Source organism: Lissotriton helveticus, chromosome 5_1 (assembly GCF_964261635.1).
Source record: "Lissotriton helveticus chromosome 5_1, aLisHel1.1, whole genome shotgun sequence".
Classification (NCBI taxonomy): Eukaryota; Metazoa; Chordata; class Amphibia; order Caudata; family Salamandridae; genus Lissotriton; species Lissotriton helveticus.
Genome location: NC_136065.1, coordinates 385339589 through 385352081, shown reverse-complemented (window position 1 = coordinate 385352081; position 12493 = coordinate 385339589). Strand labels below are relative to the sequence as shown.

Sequence of the window (12493 nt, the reverse complement as noted above, 5' to 3'; positions counted from 1 at the left end):
GTGAAGTGTATTATTGGTATTGCCTATTGATTAGAAACACCCTACACTCCGGAATGGAAATTCCAACTGTCAACTCGCATTTTTAAATAAATACTTTGATTGTACATTTCTTCAGAGTCTGTGTCTGTCCTTGCGTTGCAGTTTACGAGCTGGCTTGTGAGAATCGTGTGCTAGTCATTATTAAGACTTAGGAAGCATACCATTCCTAACTTAACTAGGTTGCAGAGTACATGCACCATGCTGACATATTTTGCATCCAGCCACTCATTTACTGCAGCACTGGACCCACATACAAGGACAAGAAATACAGACAGCAACTTCTTATCCAACGTAAAAAGTATTTATTTCAATGAAGGCAGCCACATTGATCAAAAATAAGTTTAACCACAAATAGAAAAACCCCTCCCATCTTTCAGGAATAAAAGTGGGGGAATCTTTCCAAACCAAGACCATGTCTTTCTGTGGGCATGCAGAGTCTGTTCAGCTCTTGACTCCCCAAGTGGTTAAAGGTCAGTTCAGAAACCGAAAATACAAAAATAACACCATGTAAGACACAAAATATACAATCTTACCAAGTAATCAAACGGATTTCCCTCTGTATTTTTTCACTTTCCTCTGATTGAAGAACCTAACTCTGGCTTACAGTCCCTAAAAGCAATATGGTTTGCTCCCTGGTACCTCTAACCCTAAAACATCTGTGAGATGTAAGTTAAAGAGGGAGAGCCACAGAGCAGCAAAAGTGTCTAGTATAGGATGTAGAGTTAGGAGAGAGAAAAAAAACCACTACAAAATATAATAAGTAAAGCCAGATTGGACTGATGAGTCATTGCCAGAACCAAAGAACCAAGACACTTTCCTGACGCATGGGGGCCTGGAAGGGGGGGGGGGGGGGAGGAGAGAATTCTCAATTGTACAGATTAAGACAAAGGTAAGCACCACTGTGTACCTTAAAATAACAGATTCCTCTCAAATCTCAGTCTTTTGGCCTTCTAATTTAGATTAAACAAATTGCAGGGGGCTGAAGGCAAAGCGTAATTGCAAAAGCCTTTGTTATGCTGCTTGCTGTTGCAAGCGGGTGGCACAAAGGCTGACTCTACTCAGCAGACTTCAGAGCCTCGCTCTGAGTAAGCAAGCAGCGGCCAATAGTGAAGGTTCGCGGTCAGGAAAGAACCTAAAGGTCACCTTGTGATCAGGAAAGGAGTCTGGAGTGTGGTCTTATAACAGGAAAAAGAAACCTGCTCTGCTGATCTTTGGTAAGACTGCTACCCTGCCCAAAAGTGCTATCGACTAAAATGCTTAGAGCTGCTGGAAGGAAGGTGATCCCCACTGACAATGGTAGCTGGCAGTTTTGTGACTTTAGCTGAGGAAAGGTGGTATTTTTTTCAGTGCTATTGGCATCGCCGACTAATAACTCCCTTTTTCATCTCTAAAGTTAACCACTAGGCATGCTGGTGACCAGTGGCTTCATTTTCCTAGTGTAAGGCCAGAGATACAAAACCCAGAACACTCAAAGCAGTTGGCACAAACAACTGGGACTCACAGGAAGTACTTTGCATTGTAGTCCAATATCTTTTTTCAGCCTTCAAGCTCATCTTTGTCCACATCCACACGGTTTTCTGAAACCAACCTTAAACACATGCGAAATCCAATGTGTCTAAATCTGCAAGAGGCTTAGCAACCTACACATCTAAAGTAGACTTCTGACTGTAATCCACATGGATTCCATCAAAGGGCTGCCCTGCTGAGGTCAGAGAGAAGAGACTACAAAGATGTACATTTAGAATCGTGGAGGAAATCCCAAAAGACCATGGGGCCAAAAGGGCTGGCACAGACTACAAAGCAGAAGTTGTCCACCCAACGTTTGCAGTTGAGTCCCACAAACAAATTTACCTCCTTATCCCTCTAACCATCCCACTGAGTTCTATGCTTGGGCACATAAAATGCACTACTCTTCCAAGTGGCTTCTTCCTCTTGTCCACTGAACACAATCTTGTTTGGAACTAATGTGAGGTCCTCTGCTGCCTCAAGGAGCACCCAAGGTAAAGTTCAGAGGAGATGGTGCTCTTGAGCAGGCTGTGAAATCCTCTGCTCCTTAATTTCTCAAAGGCAATGGCTGTACACATTTGGGATGCCCATGATTCTCCAATGTGTACCAAAGTCAGAGGGGTGAAAAAGTGGGAATTTTTATCACAAGAAAATGCACAGTCATTCTGGCAGCATTTAAAGCAGTGTTACAAGTCGAGGGGGATACAAAGTTGTTTGGTTAGAAGTTATAACCCATCAACAAGGAAGCAAGGGCAATTTCCATTATGCAGCATTTTGGGAATATGGCTGTTTTTGTTGTAACTAAATGATAACCATCCTTCTCCCTCGTCCATAGGCCAAAATAAAATCTGACAAGAAATTAATTATATAAATAATGTAAATGTGCACATTTACATGATCTATATAATTAGTATGCTTGCATCTCACTTTTCATAAGCTCTGGACAGATAGACCATACTACTCCAGCACTAAGATACAGGATTGTTCTCCATAGGTAGGGGGAACTCTGTCACCCAACACAGTGCTGTAGGTGCAGTTCAATCAGAAATCTACAGCAAGGCTGCACCTCAACCAAAATCTACATCAAATCGATAAAACTTGTAAGAAATTGTAGCATGCTGGACGATGGGATGGGAGATTAAATGTTCAAATTTAAGAGATAACACAGCAACAGGTGGAATGTCATATGCATAAGTCAACAGCAGGAAAAGTAAAAGTTGAAACCGATAGGATGAGGCTCAAAGTTTGCAAGTGACACTTTGAGAAGATAAAACAAGCAATGAGGCTGGTGAGAGATTATTTACAAACGATACAGTATCGGTATCTGGGATGGGGAAACAGATCAAGGAAATCTACTTCTTCTCTAATTCACACTCTCTCTTCTTTAAGGCAACGTAGAAACTATTAAGGCCTCTTCAAATTTTCCACATACACAATGTTACATCAGAAAAGTACAATAAATACACAAAGAGTTAAGTCCCTGAAAAATTCCAGTGTACTCCACAAAAAAATCAAAAATATATTTTTCCAAAACGGTCTCTAGAAAGCACTGAACGTTTGTCTATAGGTCTATGCATGTGTATCTATATAGAACGGGAATTTAAATGTTTAGATCAAAGTTAGAGTTTACCAAAGTGGCTAGGGCTCTGCTAAGTGCAAGAACTTCCACATTCCGGATGATAAACCTCATAATCGAGATGTGCCGCACTCTTGGATCATAGCAAATTTATATCCACCTGTAAGACCAATATATCTGCTACCCCATACAGAGTAAAACATTTGTTTTTCTGATTAATTGATCCTCTGAAAGGTCCGTCAGGCTCTGGTCCAAGTGGTCCGATCTCAGGATGGGGATGATGTGTTGCTCGCTTACCCTCCAACACCTGCTGCATTACAGATACACTGGCCTGATGAGGATTAGTCCCAATTGACTGCAGGACTACCCGTAATTTTTCTCACCATGCACAACTCTTTTAAAGTACCTAATTCTTGACACATCGCATTCCCAGCTTAGTTATTGCATTGATCTCCCCTTCACATGACCAACCGGATTTGGCATCCCCTCCAAAATCCTATTGTCCCTAAACATGTATCTATGGCAACACCATAGGACTTATTTCCCGTTTTCAAGATCACCTGTGGGAAACGCAATAAATTACATGGTGGGGAAAAAAAGTACTACGTTCCATTTGTGCGCTGGAGAAGCCCATGTAGAAGGCACTTGGGCAGAAAGCTGCAATCAAAGTTCAGTTGCAGAACTCCTAAAGCTGCAGTCTTCTCCAAAAGACCACATGCAGTTGTAAAACAACCTTCTTCAATGCCAAACGCATTTTTTTTAAATATTGGGACAGAAACAAACATGCTATATTCCGTCCAGGTCATAAAACTGGTCCTGGTAGTGGTGTTCTTTGAATAACAAAGCATTTACCGTGGAGCAATCCAAAATCCATGAATTCTCGCTGTGGAAATATCCCAGAATTAGGCAGCATGGACTTTTTTTAGTCATAAATCAAGTGAACTTTGAAATATTACTGGAAAGAAAGCAAAGAAATATAATCTTGTGTATAAATACACATGCATATGACCCGTTCAACTAACAAACCACATACATATAAAACTTTTCACAACCACAGATTTTTCACATGGGGTTGTTCGAGAAGAATTTTGAGGAATGCCCCAATTCCTGCTAGAAACACTTCAAATCCTTCAAAAATGTCCAGTCCATTGTCAGAGCAGAGTGGGGAGCACAGGGAGAGAGAACTCTGGACATCAACTCCCCAGGTTGGAATAAAAATATAGGTGGGGAGAGCAGAAAGGTGGGAACAGAGTCTGTGGGCAGCTGTCGCAGTCTACGCCTTTGCTACATCTGGTTGTCCTCTCCAGTTCTCCCTCCCGGGTGGAGGAATGGTTCTGCTCTGCTCACCAGACTTCACACTTGTCCACCGGATTCATGGGAGACCCTGACGGGCACTTGAAATGATGCGAGAACTCTGGCGAGTTAGAGACCGTGCCAATGACTCGGAAGCGGGATGGACTGTGAGGGTCTGTGATGAGCCCCTCGTGGGAGCTTTCCGGGGTGCGGACAGAACACCATACCTGTAAAAACAAAATTAAAATTTTATTACAATAATGGTTGCAGCCAACTCCAATTCCTTTACGATTTGACAATGTATTACCTAGTACCTTTGGTCCCCTCAGTAAATAAATTGCAGTTTGCTCTCCGTGTAGATTGAGACTAGTAGAGTGGTGCGACATATGAGGACTTAAAAATAGTGAAGCTTACGGTCCTGAACACGAAGGTGCCTCCAAGCACAGTTTTACATCTAACAACTATGATTAATTGCCTTTTCTCCTAGCAAAGGCAACTTCCTGAGAACGGGGTTTACTACATCTCTCCTACCCAGTGGCCACCTGCGCTAGAGCTCCTGCCTTTCGCGTATACATAGTCCTCCCCTACCTCAGGGGCTCAAACACTAAGTACAGAATATGGATCACATTAAGGGACGTCTCCCTCCCTTTCTTTCCATACTGGAAACAATTTAGGCAACTACCTTGACCATCAGCTTGAAATAACTAGATTGTCACCCAACAGTCCACCACAATGGCGATTTGGGGGGTGGGGGGTGGGTGGGTCTGCAAATCTACCCAGTCAAGCCCAAAAATAGGGAGATTGCCTTGCCATTTCACCCTTAGCGGGTTGTGCCTTAGGCAGCATGGAACGGAGGCACAGGGAATGTTATTAAGTGTTAGAGGTATGCAGGCCATGCCTAACTGTTCCAGAGCCACTCCTTCCTCACAGAATGATTGGCGGTGAGAGGAACAGACACCCATACCACCTCAATTTATCCCCCGCCAGCAATGCCGTCTAAATGGTGTCCTTTTGCTGGAGGATACTGATCGGCTTAGCAATTCTTGGCATGCACGTTCTTGTAGCGGTGGTGTTCATTTGGACTTAGGCCTGTGGTTTACTCCAGGAGAGATGGGGCTTCACCAACTCTCCTCCAAATTTAAAGCAAAAGAGTTGGTTCTAAGAGAAATGAAAGTCCCTGTTCGATTGCAAACTTCTAGTTTTAACTCGGCACTCCAAGTTGGAAGCCAAGCTAAGTTACAAAATCATTCAGAGGCTAGGCATCACCTAGGTTAATTGAAAGTGGGGAGCGATACTGAATGTGAATGTGGCCATGCAGAAGGAGGCTATTGGCACAAATACCAACCCATACCACCAAAAAGCACCTACATGATTAAGTATGGTTCTTAAAGAAAGAAAACTCATACACATGTAGAATAGTTAGATACACTGTCCAGCATTCCTTGCAAGAATACGGCAATCCGGACTACATTCAAGAAACTGCTAATTTCACGTTGGCCCAGGATTCTCCTCAAATCGGTTCCTGGTGACTTAGGAAAATTGATGTGATCACATGAAGAAAGAGCTCACATGGTGCCAGAAGGCGTCCCCCAGTGCTAGGAGATGTACAATGCAAACCACTGATTTAGAGACTATTGTACAATGCTGAGGTAGGGTCAAAGACCCAACCGAACACACGATTACAATCTTCAAGCAAGCCACTTGTCAGTTACATTGCATCATCATTTTATTTGAATTAAACACCTCACCACATGTAAATTAGCATTGCCTGCAAATATAAAATGTATACAACGCTCTCTCTAAGTGAGAAAACAATCAATATGAAAAACCATGAGCCATGAAAAGAGCATTTTATCCCCCTTCATTTTTGGGATTAATAAAATTTTAAAAAATGATGCTAGGAGGTGCCCACATGGGACGGATGCACGCACGCACACTTTTCAGTCAGAGTACGCAGAGGTTGAAGGCCTGTGTTATGCTGAAAGCAAAGACAGCATTTCCTAAAGGCAACGTTCACTCCTGCTGGCTGAAGAAGGTTCTTCAAAATGATAAATTCAGTCTTACCGGTATTCATGGGTTGATGGGAGTAAATTAGTTAGATGTACCTACACCCTAGATTAGGCTCAATGGCTATATGTCATGGTCTATTATAGAAGATGACTTTGCCTGAATGGAAAATGTTACCTACCCTGTCACCATTTGTTTGAAGCATGGTGTGCCATAAATTCACATGCTCTGCACACTCCTGCCATCTAGGGTTGGGCCCGGACATTTGCAACTTGTTTTTGTTCGAAGAATTACGAGTCACAAGACGTGATGTGACACTACCATAGCTGCCAAGGTTTCAGTTTGCTTAACTGTGACATTCCTATGTGTGTAGTGTATTTATGTGTGACATTTCAAGCCTTATGTGACACTGAGTGACACTTTTTGTGCGAGTGAAATAAGACTGTTGCATCCATGTCAAGAGATTATTTTTTAGAAATGGCGCCCTTTTCTCATATGTGGCGGTCAATGCATGAATTGAGCCAGCATCGCTTTACATGAGAATTCGATACATCTTTAATTAGCATGAGTAAGTTAGATAATTTGCTCAGAATCACAATGTTTTGTGAAGGCTTGGATTCGAGTCCACTTCTACCGTTCTAAAGTAGGCCATTCTGGTCGCTAGGCCACATCACATCCCACCTCCTCCTCCTTCTCCCAGTAGAGTTATCCAATTAGTCTCCTCTTTTATTCCAGTTTAGACAACCCAGTTTTTGGCATCTATTTAGAAGCTTTGTTTCGTGTCTAGTCCTCATATGTTTGATACCATGGTTTGAACAGGGGATGCGTTTGTACAGTAATTCGGCCTGGGTGTGGTTTTGTGATTAGGTCTGCAAATCTCTGTAGTTTGCTTGGCCGGTATACAAATCTGTGACTCGCAGCGCAGCTTGTCTTTATGGGGTCATGTGTTTAAAACACATGGCCCCATAAAGATAACAAACCTTTTGCGACGGGAGGAAGTCAGACAACCCCATCCAAGTGGGCCGTCTGACAAAGAATAAAAGTCCACGTCACAGAAAGCTCTTTCCCAATGGCTGGCCAATAGAAAAGAGGGATGGGTCTTAAAGCCAGATACAGGAAAGCCCTAAAAAACGAAATCTCGCCAGCGAGACTGCGCATGTGAGCAGCCCACGCAGGAGAGACCGAAAAAAGAAGGGGGGGGGGGGGACTAACCTAGTTAATCAGTATGCAAGATGCATTATGGCGTGTGACATCACAGCGTGTGACATCCCAGGAACTGGCATCACAAGAAGTGATATCAGCTCTTAATCCTTCACATATATGTTTAGCAGGTGTATCATGAGTACAATTTTAGAGTATACTTGCAAACCCTCCTGATTTAGGCAGGAGATTCACACTTATGTACGCTACATATAAAATAATGTTAACTTTTGCCAGAGTTAAGCTTTCTATAGCCATAGCGCTTTAAAAGAAATAGTGATATTTAAATTATTACAACGCCTCCTCAAGGGTAATATGCGTATATAAATGAATTTTTTTTGTGCAAATACTGGGAAAGATCAACACATCTGACGTTCTAACAGTGCATGCAAATCTCCTAAACAGAGCCTGAACAAAGTGAAAAGCTGCCTCTACTAAGTATGTGTGAAGTGCTAACAAGGTGCGAGCCTTTGCTTCCCCTCTGCTGCATTTGCATCAGGTGTGAGGCTCCTGACTGCTGCCAGTCAGGAAACTCCACCAAAAGGAGGCTTGATGACCCCTGAGACTCGGCCTTTGTTACTGCCAAGTATCCCAGCAGAAGTCAGAAATAAAAGAGCCACGTCCCAGCCTGCACATTGTTGTGATCAGCAGACAACGTGCAGGCGCTGCTGAATGTGTCCCGGTGTTTGGAAGTTACACCGGGATGAACTCAACATCTTTTTTAGTGGGGCCTAACTTCTTGGCAGGGTGGACGGCATCCACCCTGTGAAAGAAGTGGGGGTAAGCCCCCCCCCCCCGACTCGTGCCCTAGAAATGGTAGTGGGGAAGGGGGACTGGTGGCTTAGTCACTGGCCGTTTTAGAAGTGGGTGGTCTCAAGGTGTCGTTGCCTGGATAAGCCATGGAGTTGGAGGTTTGGTAGTTTTTCTGCTTTGCATAGAGGACACTGGACAGCTTCTTGAAGACAGATCTCTTTGTGGGGTTCGATCTTGGCCTCAAGGGGGAGCTTCCACACTAGTTCAATGCCAGAGGCGGTTCGGCTTTAGGCATCAATTTTGGCTCAAGGTGTACCTTTTCAGGGCATGGAGGTCAAAGCTGTATTAAACTTGAACATGGCTCAGAGCCAGCAAATGGGGCTTTTGTTGGCTTTGGACCAGTCTCATGAGGCAGGGAGTGGGCAAAGGGGAGGAGGTGGAGAGCATCTGGGTTGGGGGGGCTAGGAGGGTAGCTAGTGCGTTCAGTCACAGGAGCCAAAGACATACGGTTTTTGGTTCTACGTAGGGTTCAAAGTCCAACTCCCACAGTAGGGTCATTCTGCCTCGGTCTCAGCATTTTTGCGGCTTGAGACAGCCCTTGTGGTGTCACCTGAGACACTGAAGAGGCACTAGGCGCTGATCTGGTCATTGGGCCCAGGGCTGTCAACTGTAGCACTGCAAGCTCCTGCAACTCATCCTCTGCCTCAAAAGCGCCTGAGAAGATGGCCCCAGACTCGCTCCTCCCTACGCTGCTGGAATGACAAAGGCCCAGGCCTCTTCCTCCTTGGTAGTGGCATGTCGGGCGTTTCCAAGGAGGCTTGTCACTGTATCTTGTGGTAGGCCCATTGCCTTCCACTCCAGTACCCAAGAGTCTCTTCTTGCTGCAGAAGGCATGGCAGGGTCACAGAAGGTCTCCGTGTGATCTTGTTCTAGTGAGACCCAAATTACAGACATCAGGCTGGTCGCTGCAGTGGTATTTAGTGTTACACCTAGGGCAGAATTGGAGGAGTGTTTGTTACATACCCTAGACCAAAGTGCATTCTCAAAAGGACAACGAAAAGACTCAAGATTCATCAAGTGCTAGAGCCAGGTGGTGTTGTGTGTCGAGGACCAAGTTGGCGACCCTTGGGTTCAAAACCCCAGCATTGCAGGGGGACTCTTGTCGGTGCGGTAATGTATCTTCACAGGGCTCAAAGGACGAGTAGTTAGTACATAGAAAACTGTTGTGGAACATATTGTTGCAGGGGCAAAATTCCCTAACATCTGAACCCAATGGGAGAAGAAAATAATCAGAATTGGAGCACATGGGCTGGTGGTGCATTGCAGATCAAAGGTGGAGTCACAACAGGTTTTGTAACTTTAACTTCTTCAAAGAACAACAAGTTGCAAACATCTAGGCTAAAATCTAGATGACAGGAGTATGCAGCGCATGTGTATCGGCAGCTGCACATGCTATGAACATGTTGATTCTCATCCTGAGCACAGAGATTGTAGTGCTCTCTCTCAAGGTGCACTTTCTAAATTACAAATTATGATACTGGTGAAGGTTTAGTAATGTAAAATATGCACAACACTAACTACATCTACATAAAGCACACAGCATCCGCAAAGCCATAACCACCCTACAATCCTCCAAAAAGCACAAAGATGAGGGCACATGGAGCTTTACCTGGGCAAACCCCACATAAAAAAGCTGGTTGTTGGAAAGCCCCAGGCTGGGTAACACCATTTCATCACCGTTCTTTGCGACCCAGTTTTTGTAGGCCTGTGAGGGGAAGACAAAAAATAGGTCAAGCTCTAGTGGTCTGAACACAGAACAATTATTCTCTGCATGAGCAATAGAGGTAAGGTAAAAGCAGACAAATTAATGCCCAGGTCTGTTATCCAACTCCAACACAATTCCAGCAGATTCCCCATTGACAGCCACCCTCACCTGAAAATTGGAATCAACGTGGTCTTATAAGAGGGAGTTTGAAGTGGAAACCGAACTAAATGTTTTTTGCCATATCTTTTTTTCCGGACAATCCGATTGTGAGTAATAAGAAATGGGTACAATCGTTTTGACACTTGAAGCGCCTCTAAATTCACATTTGGGGTATTATTCTGTCATTCGGTAGTTTGGTCCAGAAACTATGTATAGAGGTAGAAGTTGTTTCTATGTGGGTGTTGACCACAGACCAAGTCAAAAGTATCTACCTATGATGTTCAATGTAAGCCTAAAATATCCCCTCATGTAGTGGTCATCTTCAGATTCCTTTTTTTCTTTTTTTGCATGAACTCCCCTCCATCACTAGGGCGGCTGGAGGTGAACAAGTGAATCTTAACAAGGTTTAAGCAACAAAGTATTATTCCAGGTAAGTAACCTATTTTGCAGCAAGAATCTCTAGATTCATATGCTCAGCATTGGTTTTAAAGCTGTATCACTCTTAATAGTGGAGGGACGTGAAATGTGAGTTGATACAAATATTTGCTGAAGTATATTTAATCCCACCTTGATTGTACATCTATAAAATAGTGTTTAGTAAAGTGTGCACTAAAGTCACATGGCTGCCCTAACAAAAGTCTTGTAAGGAAAGGTTTCCATTAAACGGACGCCACTTTCCTCCTAGTGGAATGAGCTCTTGGCTTTCCTTGTAAAACATTCCCAGCCAAAAAAGATCATACTTGAATAGTTTACACTAACCATAAGACATGCAGACCTAATTGATACATGCCAATCACTACGCCTGGTTTATTAGCGTTTATGAATAAACCATAATTGTTTTATAAGTGAATCAGAGCGGTGTATCCTTCTGTAAATTGGATGCCATATCATAGGTCGTCAATCAATGTCAGCCTGCATTGGTATGCATGTATTCTTATCATCCTAGTATGTGTATTCATGGTCCTATTCTAGTTATTGCTCTGGTTAATCAGACTACATTTCTTCTCCCCTTGTTATGACCCACTCCTTATCCTTTAATTGCCCGATTTAGGAGGTATTCTTTTTTGCAAGAGAGCTGTAAACCTTAACCTTGAGATGCTGCATTCGCCTTTCAGTGTGGAGCACCTTTCCTTTAGCTTGGATGTTGTGGTCACGCTATAATTCTGCGCAAGGATTATCTTTCTTGTTGCCCTTCCTTGAATAACTATCATCGCTCGGGTCGAAATAGAGTCTTGAGGCTTGTCTGCACTTGTATCTTTGTATTGTGCTCTAGTGGGCTCCTTTTTAGGTCTCGCGACCTGTCAATGCGCATGCGCATTGAGCGGAGCGAGACTAAAGGGGCTTAAACAGACTTTAACTAACTGGCGATTTGATGCTGTGCCCGTGCGCTTTTAGGTCAATGCGCAAGCGCATTGACCTAAAATGCGCGTGCACAGCATCAAATCATCAGCCATCTGTTGCCCAGCTTGGTGCCGCTCCACCCCCTGCGGCATCAAAGGCTTTCACGGCCGGCCGTGCTTTCAGTTTCACGAGCGCTGCATTGTTTTCACGGCCGGCCTCCGGCCGGGACTCGCATTTCTTCTTCCTTCGTGCCCAGCCCCCCTCCCAGCGCTGCCTTGTTGAAAGCGACCCGTTATTCTTTTGGGCAGGTGATTGTTTGCGGGCCACTGGTTGATGTTTCACACTAAGCCTTCTTTGAATGTCACATTATAAATTTCCCATTGCACCTGGAGCTTGCATAGTTCATTCAGTGGGGACCTTTAGTGCAGAGTGCAAGTCGGTGCACGAGGAGCCTCGTTAACATTCTCGAGCACCATCAATTTCAGTACACAACTCATAAGCTGAAGATTCACGCCAAACAAAAACTTTCATTGCAGCGTGATTGATCTAACTCTAAATCTCTAGAAAAATATATGTAGAGTCATCTACATCCATTAGGGGCTGCCAGCGGGCGGAGCAAACTGCTGTGATGTCAGGCGAAGTGCTTGCGACTCCTGGCTCAGAATGACATTTGTCAGGAGATTATCAGTATGCATGCTAACTTATTTTTCATAAACAGAATCTGTTATGTATGATAGCTTTGAACTCGGTGCGCAGCAGCTGCGCCAGCAGGAGTCTTGCAACGCTGTGATGGGGACTTGCATCACGCACTTACTAGTGAGCATTGCCGTACTGCTGTGGTAAGAGTTGTAACC

The 12493-nt window shown here is 44.0% G+C and overlaps 1 protein-coding gene across 2 annotated transcripts in view; it reads right to left on the bottom strand.

Moving 5' to 3' along the window:
* Window positions 1–324: 324 nt before the first annotated feature.
* The window catches only part of ECE1 (endothelin converting enzyme 1), a 420365-nt gene continuing 408196 nt past the window's right edge, over window positions 325–12493 (bottom strand). For both annotated transcript variants that reach the window (XM_078642557.1, XM_078642558.1), the window contains exons 18-19: window positions 10044–10139; window positions 325–4641 (exon numbers count right to left, since the gene is read on the bottom strand). In XM_078642557.1, the coding sequence (XP_078498683.1) occupies window positions 4465–4641; window positions 10044–10139 (273 nt within the window). In that variant the 3' untranslated portion in view covers window positions 325–4464. The remainder of the gene's footprint in view (window positions 4642–10043; window positions 10140–12493) is intronic.